Below are 18,765 nucleotides of genomic sequence, written 5' to 3'. Positions count from 1 at the left end.
AATGTTAATAAATGCTCCAAAAACATAGGACAACAGAGTAGTGTAGAACCTGTCCATGACCAAGGGTAACCGGCACATCAGGGATGGATAAGGGATCAACTGTGTGATCCACCACACTTCGCATTCAGGATCAAGAGAACGGGATTTAGCCATCTCAGATGGCCACCTGCAAAGGACCATGGGAATTATGGCCAACTCAGGACTCAGACAGCCTCAGAGCTTGTGTGTGTATTTGCAACCCAGATAGCTAGACACAATCAAAACCCCCGCTTGTTTGCTTTCTAATGGCCCATTTCCCCAGAACAATAGGACTGCACTCAAGAAACCAATACAGCCACAGACTGATCGGCGCCAATCCCTTTACTCAGGGAGCCCAAACAGCCATGGTCAATGACCATAAAAGGCACACCCAGCCATCAAGGCACCCGCCCCTTTATTGGCCAAAATCGAAGGAAGTGATTGATCGAAGCCTGTCGAATTATTGGGTCCAAGTTAAGGACCACCCCAAAGAATGTGAAACCCCAGAGGGATAAGAAGAGACACAGCCATGTGCTTGGTCTCTCTTGGATCCGGCCTATGCCAAACCAAGTGCAGCAAAACGACCAGACAGAAACGTTCAAGACCAACGATCGCTACCAGACAGATGAGCCCAGCAGAAACAGAGCAACTTCATCCACCCAGCCACGCAAGATCCGGAAAAAGGCCTTGTCCATCTGCATAGAGCCGGTTGCCCTGAAGTTAAGTATAGGTTATTGTAGTTGTTAGGTGTAGTTTAACTTGTAGTGTTTTGTGTTGCATGTCAAAGTAATCCATCTGTGTAAATAAACCATCTTTGAACTTGAACTGACTAACTGGTTGTGTGGTCCTTTGATATCCGGTAAAGCCTTGTGGTGGTACCATTTGATACCTGGCGACTCTAAAGAGCATCATTATTAATTGGCAGCATTATTGGTGATTCTGGTGCCAATTGGCAACAAACCTTTTATTTAGCAAGAAGGATGTCTTATCTTACAAAGGAAAATTTCCTTCCGAATTTACTGCTTGGTCTTCTGCACAGATCACGATACCAGGAATCTTTTAGGGCTATCTAACAATTTAGATATCATGTTGATTTAAATTGCTCTAAGTGTGATGAACCGTGACAAATCATGTGACAAGTTTGAAGTGATTGTTTTTGATGCATCTTGGTTTCTGGCTTCTACCTTATGGTTATCTTCAGGCCTATTGATCAGATCTGTCACTTAATTATAGGCATTAAAAACGAGAACATCTCCACCCATTGTAGAACATTAAATTTGATTGCTGGGCAGAGCAACTTAATTTGTCAGCAATCGCTCAAGGTAATATTCATTGTCAAGTGCTGGCACCAGCCCTATAGTCCTTACGAAATTATTTCATCACCTTGAGGAGTCAGATGTTCTCCTCCCTGCCTCCCCACCTATACGCTCCACAAACTTGGAAGACTACACCTTGAATTTTCCATGCAAAGATCCACACACCCCTCACTCCATCCTGACCATATTTTGTGACTCAGATAATCTTTGTCCTCATATTCAAATCTCTCGCTGTTTCCACTCCAACTAATCTGGGAAAGCATCTCCTGCCCAACCACTGTCAAGGGTGGAGATGGGAGGCCCATAAAATAATCATGAGAGAATGAATACTTAAATCTTTTTTCTCCGATCTGACTACTGCTCATTCGCTATTTTTCTGGTCCACTACTGGAGCAATCAAGCAGCTATTAAAACACGGCCAGAATACAATGTTGATAGAGCAAGCACGCGCCTGACCCGGAAGCACGTGAAATTGCGTGAGAAGACGTTGGGTCATTGTGCTCACAGCAACAGTACAGTTGTCAGGTGCACACGGTAATTTGAAGCATGACTGCTAATAATTAAGCAGGCAATTAAGCCCATTGAGGGGGCTATTGGTGGTGATTATATGTGGGCTGTCCACTGTTGTGATTGGCAGACAGGCCAATTAGAGTCAGAGTGCGGGATTCTCCGTTCGCGGGACTAAGGCTCCATGCCAGGAAAACAGGCGCGAACCACTCCGGTGTCAACAATTCTCCGCACTTTCGGGGGCTAGGTGGACGCCGGAGGGGTTGGCGTCGCGCCAGCCGACACTGAAGGGACTGCGCGAGTCTGCGCATGCACCAAAGGGCCGGCGTGACCCCGTGCATGCGCGGAACCACCGGCATATTCTGGTGCATGCGCAGAGGGGTGTCTTCTCCACGCCGGCCATGGCGGAGCCCTACAGGGGCCGGCACAGAAGACGTGGCCCCATGGCACAGGTCTGCCTGCAGATCGGTGGGCCCCGATCGTGAGCCAGGCCACCGTGGGGGCCTCCCCGGGGTCGGAGCCCCCCGCGCCACCCCCGAGGACCGCCCCAGTTGACTTACCTGCTATGCCCTTCGTTTTGGACCATGTCTAATCCACACCGGCCGGACTGGCCAAAAACCGAAGGCCGCTCAGCACTTGGAGATTTGCCAACGGCCCCCGACCGCCGTGGTGTGAACACCGCACCCGCCCGAAAACCGGCGCCGGAGAATACGGCAGTTGGCGTCAGGGCGGTAGGGTGGGATTCGCGCTGCCCCCCGGGATTCTCCAACCCAGCGGGGGATTAGAAAATCTCGCTGATAGAGTTTTGCAGCACAGAAAGAGGCTCTTCCGCCCATCGAGTCTGTGTCGGCCATTAAGCACCTATCTATTCAATCCCATTCTCCAGCACTTGGTCCTTAGCCTTGCACACGACAGCGTTTCGAGTGTTCATCTAACTGCCTCCTAAATGTTGTGAGGTTTCCCACCTCTACCTTTCAGACAGTGAGTTCCAGTTTCCCACCACCCTCAGGGTAAAAGCATTTTTCCTCAAATTCCTTCTAAAATCTCCTACCCATTACTTTAAATCTATGTCCCCTCTAAGGCGAAACATTTCTTCCCATCTATCCTATCTATGTCCTTCATAATTTTGGACACATCAATCAGGTCCCCCCTCTGACTTTTCTGCTCAAAGCAGAACAACCCCAGCCTAACCAACCTCTCCTCGTAGCTGAAATGCTCCAGCCCAGGCAACACCCTGGTGAATCTCCTCTGCGCCCTTTCCAGTGCAATCACGTCCTTCCTAAAGTGGCGACCAGAACTGCACACAGTACTCTAGCTGTGCATTTTATACAGCTCCACCAAAACCTCCCTGTTCTTGTATTCTATGCCTCAGCTAAGAAAGGCACGTATCCCATATGCCTTCTTAACCAACTTATCTACCTGTCCTGCTGCTTTCAGGGACCTATGGACATGCACACCAAGTCCTCTGTACTTCCTAGCATCCTGTCGTTCATTATTTATTCCCTTGCCTTGTTCCTCCGCCCAAGATGAATCACTTTTCAGGGTTAAATTCCATTTGTCACTGAGTCCACCTGACCAGCCTGCCCCTATATCAGGGGTGGGCAAACTATGGCCCGCGGGCCGCATGCGGCCCGCCAAAGGTCTTTATGCGGCCCACCAAGTCATTAAAAAAAATATATATATTTAAAAAAATTTTTTTTTTTAATTTTTAATTTTTTTTTAAGGTTAATGGGGGGGCTGTTGGGTTACTTACTGGTATAGGGTGGATACGTTGACTTGAGTAGGGTGATCATTGCGCGGCACAACATCGAGGGCTGAAGGGTCTGTTCTGTGCTGTACTGTTCTATGTTCTATGTTCTATATGAGGCGCCCAGAATCATAACCGGGTGAAGTAATTATTTTACTTAATATACTATGCGGCCCTTTAAAATTGTGAATTTCTGAATGTGGCCCTTGCACGGAAAAGTTTGCCCACCCCTGCCCTATATCCTCCTCGCTATTTGCCACAGTACCAATTTTTGTGTCATCTGTGCACTTACTTTAATATCTCCCACATTCACATTTAGAACATTAATGTACACTACTAACAGTAAGGGATCCAGCGCCGATCCCTGTGGTACACCACTGGACACAAGCTTCCAGTCACAAAAATAACCTTCAACCAATACCCTCGCTGCCTCCTGCCACTAAAACAATTTTGGATCGTATTGGCCAGGCGGCCTTCACAATTCGCAACAAACACATTCCAGGGCGGGACAAAATGTCCAGGGTGATATAAAATAAAAGAAGACGTTTGAGATGAGGTGTGGTCTGTTGTTGGTAATGTTGATTTGCAGTGTAGATGCAGTGTGCAGTGTTTATTTGAGTTCATTTCATTTATACAGAATTGCAGCTCCCTGAGGCAGCTCCATGGCAGCTGTCAGCCTTCAGGAAGATCGTTGGAAACATCCACCCTCAATTCACTCAGCAATCTCTCTCTTCCCACCCGCACCCCCAGCAGTGCTGAGCCCCTCCCAGTGCAGAGTTCATGCCGGCTTCCAGTTAAATGGCCGGACAGCATGAAATTGCGGCCAGAGTCTGATGGTATCTGGAGACGCTATAAGTCTACTTCCGACACCACTGATCACTCGAGCCCAACAAGCACAAAGTCCAGGCCAATGTTTTTTGAGTACTCTTCCAAAATCACTAACTTACAACCTTTTTTCCTGCTTTCAAAAGACTCTCTCTCAAAAGCTGCCTTTAGTTATAGCTTCCTGTTCGGTGCTGCCTTCACCCCTTTGGAAGGTGCGATTTATTTCTGCAAAAGGAGCACTAAGTTAATGAAAATACGCACACTGCGTGCGGAGTTTTCCATTCTGTGCACAGGGCATGGCTGAGGTGAGATAATCAGCATGCAGTTTGTAGGCTGCATAGCCAGCTTTCCTCGGCAGATGATCAGCCCTCTGCAGAAAAAACTTTGAGGCATGGGTCACACCGCCACGATGGTGGGGCGGGTATGGAAAAACACGGCAGCCGGGAATCCCGAGATAGGGTGCCCTGATCTCCAATAGGAAACACAGGAATCTCCCCCCCCCCCCACCCTCGCCACAGACACGCAGAGCCTCCACCTATGGAGATGGCTCCCCCCCCCCACCCCCTAGACATGAGGAACCCCCACATGCTGTGCTAGGGTCCCTCTCCCGCTGGGGGCTATACATAACTGTGTGGCCCCCAGCGGGTTACCTTCAGCTGGTTCTCATTTTTAAAAATCAGTTGTAAACCGGAGTCATTCCAAATGTGGGAGGCCAATTCAATGAGGAAACCTGCTGATTGTATTTGAATGTATTGAAATGAGGGGCAGGATTCTCCGCTTGCTGACGCCAATATCGTAATCGGGTGGAGAATCCCCTTTTACGACATATCGGGGCAGCGCTTGTTTCCAGATGCTTTGACCCCTCCAAAACGGCATCATCGGGGAGTGCGGCGCAGGCCATTGGGACGGCCTCAGGATGTTACCTGAAGGCCCTCCCCGATCTCCTTCCCCGATGGGCCGAATTCACGACGGCACGGTTCACGTCTGCTCTCAATTTTCGTGAACCTCACGTGGTGGCTGCGGACTGTGTCGGGGGGGGGGGAAGTGAAGCCGTGCCACTGGCAGGGCGGACTTCGGCAAGGATGGCGGGACTGTTGGGGGTGGTCCAGGGATGGCGAAGGGTGTCCAGGGCACTATCTGGAGGTCGGGTCCGCGCGCGGCTGGCACCATGTTGTACAGCGCGATCGCTGCGGGTCGTTGCCGTGCACATGCGCAGCCACGGACCTGGCCATTCTCTAGTTGCTTTTGACGTGGGAGCCGGGAGTTCTACCAGACGCCACTGCTAGCCCCTCACCGGTCCTGGAATCGGTGAAGGTTCGGTGCCGATTTTGGCGTCGTAAAACATTATAGATCCCGCACCAGCACCGGCACTTGGCCGCAGAATCGGAGAATCCAGCCCCAGGTTCCCAACCTTCCACAGGGCGGGGACCCTGTTATGTCACCAGTGGAATCAGGCAACCCATTTTCTGAGTCTCACGATATTTTGCGGCCACTTCACCATTTGCGCTTGTGGCAAATACGGGTATAAAGTCCTGGTAACTATTTTAATATTCTAGCTGACATAGCACCATCTCTTTTCGTTTTGATTTTGTCGTGATCATTGCTTTGTATTCTATTCGCCTACGTTTTGCTATGAAAATCCATACTTGGGATTTAAGCAAAAGAATAGATCAAGCAGTTCAGAAAGAATGGAAACCTATCTCTGACTTTGTACTGTACCAGTCACATTAAAATAACCCTGTGAAAAATGGTATCCCATATGATGTGATGCCAAACACATAGTGGGGACAAGCCACAGGGAAGAACACAGGTTAACTAACAGGTTATTAATTTAATTGAAAAGGCGAGGTGGAGGGCAAGAACACAGGACGACCAAAGTGAACATGATAAAATAAAAGAAAGTATGAAACTAAAAAGATATATTGCCAAGCCAGAGCTTTAAAAGCCAGAACACTAGTAAATGGGTAAGGCTGAGGGAACTTCCGTATTCTTCGATAGAATGGTTTGTTGATGGTTAATCTCAGTTTTCAATCCATATTTATTTTAGACATATTTTTGATTTTATTTACTTTTTATTAATTTTTGTAAAGCTTTCTCCTTGATTTTAATATTTGTTGCATTAAAATGTTTAGTGAAATAAGGGTGGCACAGTGGCACAGTGGTTAGCACTGCTGCCTTAAGGCACCAGAAACATGGATTAAAGTCTAGCCTTGGGTTACTGTCTCTGTGGAGTTTGTATATCCTCCCCCGTGTCTGCGTGGGTTTCCTCAGGGTGCTTTGGTTTCCTCCCACAGTCCAAAGAAGTATGGGTTAGGTGGATTTGCCATGCTAAATTGCCAGGGTTGTGCAGCTTAGGTTATGGGGCTACAGGGGTAGGGCGGGGTGGATGGGTGTGGACATGGGTAGAGTGTCGTTCAAATGGTCGGTGCAGACTCGATGGGCCGAATGGCCTCCTTCTGCACTGTCGAGATTCAGTGAAGGAAGACACTAACTATCTGAAGTGGATATAACAAGTTTGCCGAGGGCGGGGGGGGGGGGGGGGGGGGGGGCGCGTTGCTGGGGGGGGGTGGGGGGCATTGTTGGGGAGGAGAAAAGCAGGTACATTTTAAAAAGGAACAGTTAATGTTGCCTTGAGAATTTTCACCACGAGGTTCAATCAATAGGTTAATGGAGACATGGACCACCCAGCATCAACAAGCTGCATAGATAGAAATAGATAATTTCAACTAATATTGTGAATGTTACTTTACCGGAATTTCCCATCAGCGTGTCATGATTCCATTTGTACTCAGGCCTGTGAATCTCTTTGTTCTCAGGCTCCTTGGATTCGATAATAGAGTCTACCATATTGTCACTGAGGGTAGAGACAGCCCTCCGCACTCAAATTGTGATCATCTAATCAGACATAACAGAGGAATTGGTTAATCTATTCACTTTGGTCAAACATACAGTGTGAGCTCTTATTATTTCTCAGAAGCAATCATTTTCTTGTGACTTCCCATTTTCAGCCAACAAGCAAAGGTGGTGTGCCTGCCTTAGAGACTGAAGGAGAATTTAATGACAGTGGCCTTAGGGATTCCTGTGTGCTTACAAGTTTCAGAAGGACTGCACAGACACAGGGTTTAGGAGCTGGTCTGTACCCTGCACAGTTCTGAGCTGAGGAATGTCACTGCCCAGAAGTAGAAAAAACAGTCCGGACCTGTATTCTTATTTCCCCCATTTTATTGGGGAGTTTTCTGGGTGATATGGGAAGAAGGAAAAAATAAATCTCCCTTTCCTCAAAAGTCTCTTGTGCAGAAGATGGCTCATTAGCGCACACAAGTGGCCATTTCAGGTTCATGGAGCAGAGAGACATGGATATTTTCCCTCCTTGTCTCTCAGATTTGGGAAATAGCCTGCAGGAAGTGAAAATCAGAAGGCCACTTTTATGCAGCTCCGATTGACCAGTTACAGAACTGTGGCAGGAACACAACCAACAATCCAAAACAGCTTGGAAACAACAAAATTAGATATTAATCAAACTGGAGTGCTGAACTAGTTGCATTTGAGTGCTACAGTGATAGTTTGGTGACTGAGGGGTGCTGAACTGGTTGCATTTGAGTGCTACAGTGAGAGTTTGGTGACTGAGGTAGTTAGGTGAGGAGGGTGTAAGGTGTATAACAGCTGCAGAAAGGCAGTTCAAGGGGGATATGCCTACTGAGGTAGTATGGGTTGAAGTCAGAAATAGGAAAGGAGCAGTCACCTTGTTGGGAGTTTTCTATAGGCCCCCCAATAGCAGCAGAGATGTGGAGGAACAGATTGGGAAACAGGTTTTGGAAAGGTGCAGAAGTCACAGGGTAGTAGTCATGGGTGACTTCAACTTCCCAAACATTGAGTGGAAACTCTTTAGATCAAATAGTTTGGATGGTGTAGTGTTTGTGCAGTGTGTCCAGGAAGATTTTCTAACACAGTATGTAGATTGTCCGACCAGCGGGGAGGCCATATTGGATTTGGTACTTGGTAATGAACCAGGGCAGGTGATAGATTTATTAGTGGGGGAGCATTTTGGAGGTAGTGACCACAATTCTGTGACTTTCACTTTAGTAATGGAGAGGGATAGGTGCGTGCAACAGGGCAAGGTTTACAATTGGGGGAAGGGTACATACAATGCTGTCAGACAAGAATTGAAGTGCAGAAGTTGGGAACATAGGCTGTCAGGGAAGGACACAAGTGAAATGTGGAACTTGTTCAAGGAACAGGTACTGCGTGTTTTTGATATGTATGTCCCTGTCAGGCAGGGAAGAGATGGTCGAGGGAACCATGGTTGACAAGAGAGGTTGAATGTCTTGTTAAGAGGAAGAAGGAGACTTATGTAAGGCTGAGGAAACAAGGTTCAGACAGGGATACAAGACAGCCAGGAGGGAACTGAAGAAAGGGATTAGGAGAGCTAAGAGAGGGCATGAAAAATCTTTGGCGGGTAGGATCAAGGAAATCCCCAAGGCCTTTTACACATATGTGAGAAATATGAGAATGACTAGAGCGAGGGTAGGTCCGATCAAGGACAGTAGCGGGAGATTATGTATTGAGTCTGAAGCGATAGGAGAGGTCTTGAACAAGTATTTTTCTTCAGTATTTACAAATGAGAGGGGCCATATTGTTGGAGAGGACAGTGTGAAACAGACTGGTAAACTCGAGGAGATGCTTGTTAGGAAGGGAGATGTGTTGGGCATTTTGAAAAACTTGAGGATAGACAGGTCCCCCGGGCCTGACGGGATATATCCAAGGATTCTATGGGAAGCAAGAAATTAAATTGCAGAGCCGTTGGCAATGATCTTTTCGTCCTCGCTGTCAACAGGGGTAGTACCAGAGGATTGGAGAGCGGCGAATGTCGTGCCCCTGTTCAAAAAAGGGAATAGGGATAACCTCGGGAATTACAGGCCAGTTAGTCTTACTTCGGTGGTAGGCAAAGTAATGGAAAGGGTACTGAGGGATAGGATTTCTGAGCATCTGGAAAGACACTGCTTGATTAGGGATAGTCAGCACGGATTTGTGAGGGGTAGGTCTTGCCTTACAAGTCTTATTGACTTCTTTGAGGAGGTGACCAAGCATGTGGATGAAGGTAAAGCAGTGGATGTAGTGTACATGGATTTTAGTAAGGCATTTGATAAGGTTCCCCATGGTAGGCTTATGCAGAAAGTAAGGAGGCATGGGATAGTGGGAAATTTGGCCAGTTGGATAACGAACAGGCTGGCTAACTGATAGAAGACAGAGAGTGGTGGTAGATGGCAAATATTCAGCCTGGAGCCCAGTTACCAGTGGCGTACCGCAGGGATCAGTTCTGGTTCCTCTGCTGTTTGTGATTTTCATTAACGACTTGGATTAGGGAGTTGAAGGGTGGGTCAGTAAATTTGCAGATCATACGAAGATTGGTGGTGTTGTGGATAGTGAGGGGGGCTGTTGTCGGCTTCAAAGAGACATAGATAGGATGCAGAGCTGGGCTGAGAAGTGGCAGATGGAGTTTAACCCTGACAAGTGTGAGGTTGTCCATTTTGGAAGGACAAATATGAATGCGGAATACAGGGTTAACGGTAGGGTTCTTGGCAATGTAGAGGAGCAGAGAGATCTTGGGATCTATGTTCATAGATCTTTGAAAGTTGCCACTCAAGTGGATAGAGCTGTGAAGAAGGCCTATGGTGTGCTAGTGTTCATTAGCAGAGGGATTAAATTTAAGAGCTGTCAGGTGATGATGCAGCTGTACAAAACATTGGTCAGGCCACATTTGGAGTTCTGGTCACCTCATTTTAGGAAGGACGTGGAAGCTTTGGAAAAGGTTCAAAGGAGATTTACCAGGATGTTGCTTGGAATGGAGAGTAGGCCTTACGAGGAACGGTTGAGGGTGCTAGGCCTTTTCTCATTAGAACGGAGAAGGATGAGGGGCGACTTGATAGAGGTTTATAAGATGATCAGGGGAATAGATAGAGTAGACAATCAGAATCTTTTTCCCCGGGTGGAACAAACCATTACAAGGGGACATAAATTTAAGGTAAATGGTGGAAGATATAGAGGGGATGTCAGAGGTAGGTTCTTTACCCAGAGAGTAGTGGGAGCATGGAATGCACTGCCTGTGGAAGTAGTTGAGTCGGAAACGTTAGGGACCTTCAAGCGGCTATTGGATAGGTACATGGATTAGTGGGAGAATAATGGAGTGTAGATTAATTTCTTCTTAAGGGCATCACGGTAGCATTGTGGATAGCTCAATTGCTTCACAGCTCCAGGGTCCCAAGTTCGATTTTGACTTGGGTCACTGTCTGTGTGGAGTCTGCACATCCACCCCGTGTGTGCGTGGGTTTCCTCCGGGTACTCCGGTTTCCTCCCACAGTCCAAAGATGTGCAGGTTGGGTGGATTGGCCATGATAAATTGCCCTTAGTGTCCAAAATTCTATTATTAACCTAGGACAAAAGTTCGGCACAACATTGTGGGCCGAGGGGCCTGTTCTGTGCTGTATTTCTCTATATCTATATCTATAATACTGGCACAATTCTAGGAATCATAGATCCATTCAAAAATTGTAAAATTAAGAAATAAATACGTTTGGTTACCATAGTTAGATCTTGTTAACCGTATCACTAGTATCAAAGTTAAAGTAAAGAACTCATGTTAATATTGTTGTAGTTACTCAATAAACCTTGGGCGGTATTCTCCGCTAAGGCCAAAATTCGCGGAGGCCGTCGTGAATTCAGCCGTGGTTCACGACGGCCTCGGGGCCCGCTCCCCACACCTAATTCACCCCCACCCGGGGGGCTAGGAGCGGGCCCCCGTCGTTCCCGGCCGCGACCTCGGCCACCAGAAATGACGCGCGAACGGCACTTTTCATGGTGTCATCCGCGCATGCGCGGGTTGCCGGTTCCAACCCGCGCATGCGCGGATGACATCACCGCGCAGACGGCACGAACCCGCGCATGCGCGGTGCCGTCTTTCTCCACCGCCGCCCAGCAAGACGTGGCGGCTTGATCTTGCCGGGCGGTGGAGGGGAAAGAGTGCGTCCGTTTTGGACGCTGGCCCGACGATCGGTGGGCACCGATCGTGGGCCTGTCCCCTCCGGAGCACAGTCCCAGTGCTCCCATCCAAATCGGGCACCTAGATGCCCCAAACGGGCATCTGGCGCCCGTTTCACAAATGCAGCGACCAGGTGTGGTTGCTGCTGTGGTGAAACGGGCGTGAAGGGCCGGTCGCTCGGCCCATCGGGTTCGGAGAATCGCCGTTCGCCGTGAAAAATGGCAAGCGCCAATTTTTCCGAGGGGGGGGGGAGAATCGCGGGGGGCGCCAGGGGGGGCGTAAAAATTGTCGGGAGGCCCTCCCGCGATTCTCCCACACCACGCGGGGAGTGGAGAATTCCGCCCCTTTTGTTACTAGTGGAAGAATTCAAATCTTCTTTATCGAGATTCAGAATACCTCATCACTAACCAAGCATTGAGGAGCACATGTTATCTACCACACAGGTAACAAAACATGGTACCAGTCGAGTGGCTTTAACAGAGCTAGTTACATTAGGTTAGACAAAAAGAGAAGACAAAGAGAAGACTGGGCATTCGACTGTGGAAGATTTAACAGCAAATAGATCCTCGACGACTAACTATGGGACTTATTGGACCTCTAGGTCAGCTGGAAACAACCGGTAATTTAAGTTATGACTGGAAAAGATTTTAAAAGATATTCCAAATATTGATCACGGCTAATGGTTTAAGCATGGTCTCTAACGCAATGAAAATAGCACTATTACTCTCAATAGGAGGGCATGAAGCTAGAGAAATCTATAATTGCTTTAATTACTTAGAAGTTGAAGATGACATCAAAATAGAATATTCAAAAAATTTGATGAACACTGTAAGAATCAGTCTGGTGAGATGCTGGAAAGGTTTAACAATTGTCATAAATGCCTGAGAAATGGAGGGTCCATCACTGATTTTATTACAAATCTCAAGTTAATGCCACAAGGTTGTGATTATGCTGATTTCAGAGACACTGTGATAATGAATCAATTAATTTCAGGACTATGTGATAAAAATTTGAGGGAGGAACTATCACAAAATAAGCATCTAACTGCTCTGCAAAAATGCCTTGCTTATGAACAAAAACAAAATTAATACTGTGTGTCTTTGCAAACACAGAATCGGTGTCTAGAAAACAAAATCGGTAAAAACACGGCAAAACTTACCACGATGCAGCGGCAGGATCTCACTCGATGCAACAGTACTTTTTGATTGGCAGCCACCTTGAGCGAGAGCGTTCCGGCCAGTACGCACATGGGCACTTCTCAAAAAGAAGGAAAACGGCAAACTAAACTTGCGCGCATGCACGAGAAGCCATGCATGCGCAGTTGCGCCAAGAGCGCACAGTAAAGGAAACTCGAATTGCGCATGCACAATCGAGTCCTCCACATGACGTCATGAGCGTCATGATGTCAAAGGACCAGGACCACGCCCACTTAAAAGGGAAATGCACGAAAATGAACAAAAAGAAATTTAAAGCTGCAAAACCCAATTTTCTTACCTCAATAGACAGAACAATGCCTGAACTTACACAAGCATTTGAAAATAACTTTCACAACACCCTGGAACAAGCAGTCTGCACCACCCAAAGTGAAGAGCACAATAAAAAATCCGAAACCAAAGAAGATGATTTGTTCATTGAACATGAAGAGGACGATAATGGCACAAATCATCGTGAATGACTATGATTTAGTGGCCATTACTGAAACATGGTTAAAGGATGGTCACGACTGGGAGTTAAATATCCGAGGGTATCAAACTATTCGGAAAGACAGAGTGGATGGTAAGGGAGGTGGTGTTGCTCTGTTATTTAAGGATGACATCCGGGCAATAGTAAAGAATGACATCGGTGCTATGGAGGATAAGGTTGAATCCATTTGGGTGGAAATCAGGAATAGTAAGGCGAAAAAGTCACTGATAGGAGTAGTCTATCGGCCACCAAATAGTAACGTTATGGTGGGGCAGGCAATAAACAAAGAAATAACTGATGCATGTAGAAATGGTACAGCAGTTATCATGGGGGATTTTAATCTACATGTCGATTGGTTTAACCAGGTCGGTCAAGGCAACCTTGAGGAGGAGTTTATAGAATGTATCCGCGATAGATTCCTAGAACAGTATGTAATGGAACCTACGAGGGAACAAGCGGTCCTAGATCTTGTCCTGTGTAATGAGACAGGATTGATTCATGATCTCATAGTTAGGGATCCTCTCGGAAGGAGCGATCACAATATGGTGGCATTTAAAATACAGATGGAGGGTGAGAAAATAAAATCAAATACTAGTGTTTTGTGTTTAAACAAAGGAGATTGCAATGGGATGAGAGAAGAACTAGCTAAGGTAGACTGGGAGCAAAGACATTATGGTGGAACAGTTGAGGAACAGTGGAGAACCTTCCAAGCGATTTTTCACAGTGCTCAGCAAAGGTTTATACCAACAAAAAGGAAGGACGGTAGAAAGAGGGAAAATCGACCGTGGATATAAGGAAATAAGGGAGAGTATCAAATTGAAGGAAAAAGCATATAAAGTGGCAAAGATTGGTGGGAGACTAGAGGACTGGGAAATCTTTAGGGGGCAACAGAAAGCTACTAAAAAGGCTATAAAGAAGAGTAAGATAGAGTATGAGAGTAAACTTGCTCAGAATATAAAAACAGACAGTAAAAGTTTTTACAAATATATAAAACAAAAAACAGTGGCTAAGGTAAATATTGGTCCTTTAGAGGATGAGAAGGGAGTTTTAATAATGGGAGATGAGGAAATGGCTGAGGAACTGAACAGGTTTTTTGGGTCGGTCTTCACAGTGGAAGAGACAAATAACATGCCAGCGACTGATAGAAATGAGGCTATGACAGGTGAGGACCTTGAGAGGATTGTTATCACTAAGGAGGTAGTGATGGGCAAGCTAATGGGGCTAAAGATAGACAAGTCTCCTGGCCCTGATGGAATGCATCCCAGAGAGCTAAAAGAGATGGCAAGGGAAATTGCAGATGCACTAGTGATGATTTACCAAAATTCACTAGACTCTGGGGTGGTCCCGGTGGATTGGAAATTAGCAAACGTGACACCACTGTTTAAAAAAGGAGGTAGGCAGAAAGCAGGAAATTATAGGCCAGTGAGCTTAACTTTGGTAGTAGGAAAGATGCTGGAATTTATCATCAAGGAAGAAATAGCGAGGCATCTGGATAGAAATTGTCCCATTGGGCAGACGCAGCATGAGTTCATAAAGAGCAGGTTGTGCCTAACTAATTTAGTGGAATTGTTTGAGGACATTATCAGTGCAGTAGATAACGGGGAGCCAATGGATGTGGTATATCTGGATTTCCAGAAAGCCTTTGACAAGATGCATAAGATAAAGATGCATGGCATTCAGGGTAAAGTAGTAGCATGGATAGAGGATTGGTTAATTAATAGAAAGCAAAGAGTGGGGATTAATGGGTGTTTCTCTGGTTGGCAATCAGTAGCTAGTGGTGTCCCTCAGGGATCAGTGTTGGGGCCACAATTGTTCACAATTTACATAGATGATTTGGAGTTGGGGACCAAGGGCAATGTGTCCAAGTTTGCAGATGACACTAAGATGAGTGGTAAAATGAAAAGTGCAGAGGATACTGGAAGTCTGCAGAGGGATTTGGATAGGTTAAGTGAATGGGCTAGGGTCTGGCAGATGGAATACAATGTTGACAAATGTGAGGTTATCCATTTTGGTAGGAATAACAGCAAACGGGATTATTATTTAAACGATAAAATATTAAAGCATGCCGCTGTGCAGAGAGACCTGGGTGTGCTAGTGCATGAGTCACAGAAAGTTGGTTTACAGGTGCAACAGGTGATTAAGAAGGCAAATGGAATTTTGTCCTTCATTGCTAGAGGGATGGAGTTTAAGACTAGGGAGGTTATGCTGCAATTGTATAAGGTGTTAGTGAGGCCACACCTAGAGTATTGTGTTCAGTTTTGGTCTCCTTACTTGAGAAAGGACGTACTGGCACTGGATGGTGTGCAGAGGAGATTCATTAGGTTAATCCCAGAGCTGAAGCGGTTGGATAATGAGGGGAGGTTGAGTAGACTGGGACTGTGCTCATTGGAATTTAGAAGGATGAGGGGGGATCTTATAGAAACATATAAAATTATGAAGGGAATAGATAGGATAGATGCGGGCAGGTTGTTTCCACTGGTGGGTGAAAGCAGAACTAGGGGGCATAGCCTCAAAATAAGGGGAAGTATATTTAGGACTGAGTTTAGGAGGAACTTCTTCACCCAAAGGGTTGTGAATCTATGGAATTCCTTGCGCAGTGAAGCAGTTGAGGCTCCTTCATTAAATGTTTTTAAGGTAAAGATAGATAGTTTTTTGAAGAATAAAGGGATTAAGGGTTATGGTGTTCGGGCTGAAAGTGGAGCTGAGTCCACAAAAGATCAGCCATGATCTCATTGAATGGCGGGGCAGGCTCGAGGGGCCAGATGGCCTACTCCTGCTTTTACTTCTTACGTTCTTATTGTCTTATAACAACTCCAAAACAAAGAGGGATGATTTGTCTGTCGAACAATACACACAATACTGCTCAGATATGGCTGAGTTATTCAGATATGCTGATCACAGCATCAGCAACAAGGTTGAAAAGCTGAACACTACTCTTTTCATGGTAGATGAATCCAATACCATGCTGCCATGGCAGATCATCGATACATTGGATGACAGCAATATCCAAGAAGAAAATGACGCCACACAGAGAGCACAGAATGACTCATTTGAGAGAGCACAGGTCGACTCTACAGCGAGAACACTGCACAACTCCACAGAGAGAGCGATGACAGACTCCACAGAGAGAGTGATGACAGACTCCACAAAGAGAGCGATGACATACTCCACAGAGAGAGCGATGAAGGACTCCACAGAGAGCGCGATGAAAGACTCCACAAAGAGAGCGACACAAGCCTCCACAAAGTGAGCGATGCAAGCCTCCACAGACAGCTGGATGACAGACTCAAAAATGGAAGCAAGCAAACACTCCATAGCAAACGCCATGCATGAAGAAGACTATGAAAGTCTACCAAGCTCATGTGAACAACAAAAAGACTATGACAGTCTACCCAGCTTATCTGAGCCACCAGAAGAAGACTATGACAGTTTACCCAGCTCAATTAACCACCAAGAAGACACTGAATGTCCACCCACTGTATGTGAGACAAGTGACGAAGAAATCACAATTCCCATACAGGATGTGCAGGATCACAGCGAGACTGACAGATCTCAGCTTGTCTGCACAGAAGCACTCAATAATCTGAGGAGGGCTACTCATAAGTCCAGAGAGACCACGTCAAATTAAATTGTGAAGATCTTGACTCCAAAAGAAGAGCACTAAGAGTCCAGAGAGACTATGTCAATAGAAATCCTGAAGATTTTGACTCCAGAAGAGGAGCAACAAGAGTCCAGAGAGACCACGTTAATAGAAATCTTGAAGATTTTGACTCCAGAGGAGCACCGAGAAACCAAAGGTGATTCAAATGAACCAGAAATAACTCCAGAAGAGGAGAACAAAGAGATCACAGATGATTCAAGTGAACCAGAAATGACTCTAGAAAGGAAGTACCAAGGAAGCAAAGCAGAGGAATCAAATCCACCACAAATGACTGATGTCGCCAACATCAATGCAACATCAGATCATTCTCACAATTCTCAAGAAGAAACGCTCAATGTAAAAGATACCACAAAGGACACTGGCACCAATAACTGTGACAATGACTCACATCATCCAAACGGAACACTCATTGAGCGCAACAGGAACAAGAAAAAACACAAGAAGCACAGCAGAAACAAGAACAACAACAGCAAGCACGAAAAACAAACAACAATAAGAACGACAACGAAAATGACCAAGACAGAAATGCCAACAATGAAACAACGACCTGTACAACTTGGTCCAACTCTGCACATGAAGGACAATGCCACAGCACGTAGCAAAACAATGGCAAGTGTACAAACATGCCATGGCATGGCAACAAGTCTCACAAATTCACATTTGCTCCACAACAAAGAAGCAAACTAGCTTTCAAGAAAGATGACATGCAGAATCAATACATCAAACACAAGAAAAAGTCCAGGTCAGATAACAAAGATGACATACAGAATCAATACCACCAGCACAAGAAAAAATCCAGGTCAGACAACAAAGATGTAACACAGAATCGCTACCACAACCATAAAAAAAAGCATAAACCAGACAACAAAGTGCTTTGACCATTCAAATACTTCATTGATGACTTCTTGGTTACTTAAACACAGCAACACTGATGACGTTCACAAAGACATAACAACATCAACATCACCACTTCAACAATAGAAGACAAAAGCAACTCGACCGAACAAACTCATACAGTATGGACTCACTAATTTTTTTAAATTAAGATTGGACTCATAAATATTAATTGGCGTTGTATAGTCGTCAAGATCATCACAACTTGTACATAACATAATTTGTCTCCCTATTTCACGCAAGCAAAAAAAATTCTTAAGAGACTAAATGTATTAACATTTGACGGACTAACTCATTGATTTTATGTAATGCCTTTGCAAAATGCATCCATTATGTTTGTTCAATTTTCTTTACAACATACAGAAAATATGTAACATGAAAAAAGGGGGATGTAGTGATCTCTATGTGTGCATGTACACAAGGGGTTATTGTGTAATCAGTAGCACCACATGATCACTAGAGGGTCGGACCAACAGGGGTATAAAAGGCAGCCACATTGGGTCTCTCTCTCTCTCTCTTGGGTGCACTGTGATCACAGCAACAGCAGACTAGTTTAGATGGCCAGAGTTACGCATAGTTACCATAGTTAGATCTTGTTAACCATATCACTAGTATCAAAGTTAAAGTAAAGAACTCATGTAAATATTGTTGTAGTTACTCAATAAGTCTTTTGTTACTCGTGGAAGAGTTCAAATCTTCTTCATCGGGATTCAGAATACCTCATCACTAACCAAGATTGAGTAGCACATGTTACCTACCAACAGGTAACAAAACAGCCTCTAGCCCCCCAGTGGAATTCTGATGGATCCAACATTCATTTCCCTGACTTGGGAGGAAGTTGCTGGTGAACTGGACCCTCCAATCTGGAGTTGCAACCCCACAACCTCTGCGGCTCAGTTTCATTGGGTGTGTTTTGTGGGGAGATTTATATCCAGCCGAACCTCACAGAAAATGACCGAGAATGCTATACCCTCACTCTTCCCAACTCTAAAGTTTCATCTCCTGGGCACTGCTGCGAGGAACAGAGGAGAAAGATTATGGGGGCAGTAAAAGAAAAGTGTGCACTTTTTCCATTTTC

At 45.8% G+C, this 18,765-nt stretch overlaps 1 protein-coding gene across 2 annotated transcripts in view; it reads right to left on the bottom strand.

The window, feature by feature from the left end:
- stpg1 (sperm-tail PG-rich repeat containing 1) overlaps nt 1-18,765 on the bottom strand; it is a 108,789-nt gene that overhangs the window by 52,836 nt on the left and 37,188 nt on the right. For both annotated transcript variants that reach the window (XM_038799820.1, XM_038799830.1), the window contains exon 2: nt 7,164-7,308. In XM_038799820.1, the coding sequence (XP_038655748.1) occupies nt 7,164-7,260 (97 nt within the window). In that variant the 5' untranslated portion in view covers nt 7,261-7,308. The remainder of the gene's footprint in view (nt 1-7,163; nt 7,309-18,765) is intronic.

This window comes from Scyliorhinus canicula, chromosome 1 (assembly GCF_902713615.1).
Source record: "Scyliorhinus canicula chromosome 1, sScyCan1.1, whole genome shotgun sequence".
Taxonomy (NCBI): Eukaryota; Metazoa; Chordata; class Chondrichthyes; order Carcharhiniformes; family Scyliorhinidae; genus Scyliorhinus; species Scyliorhinus canicula.
Note: the sequence above shows the minus strand (reverse complement) of the source record. Positions and strands in the feature narration are given on the sequence as shown.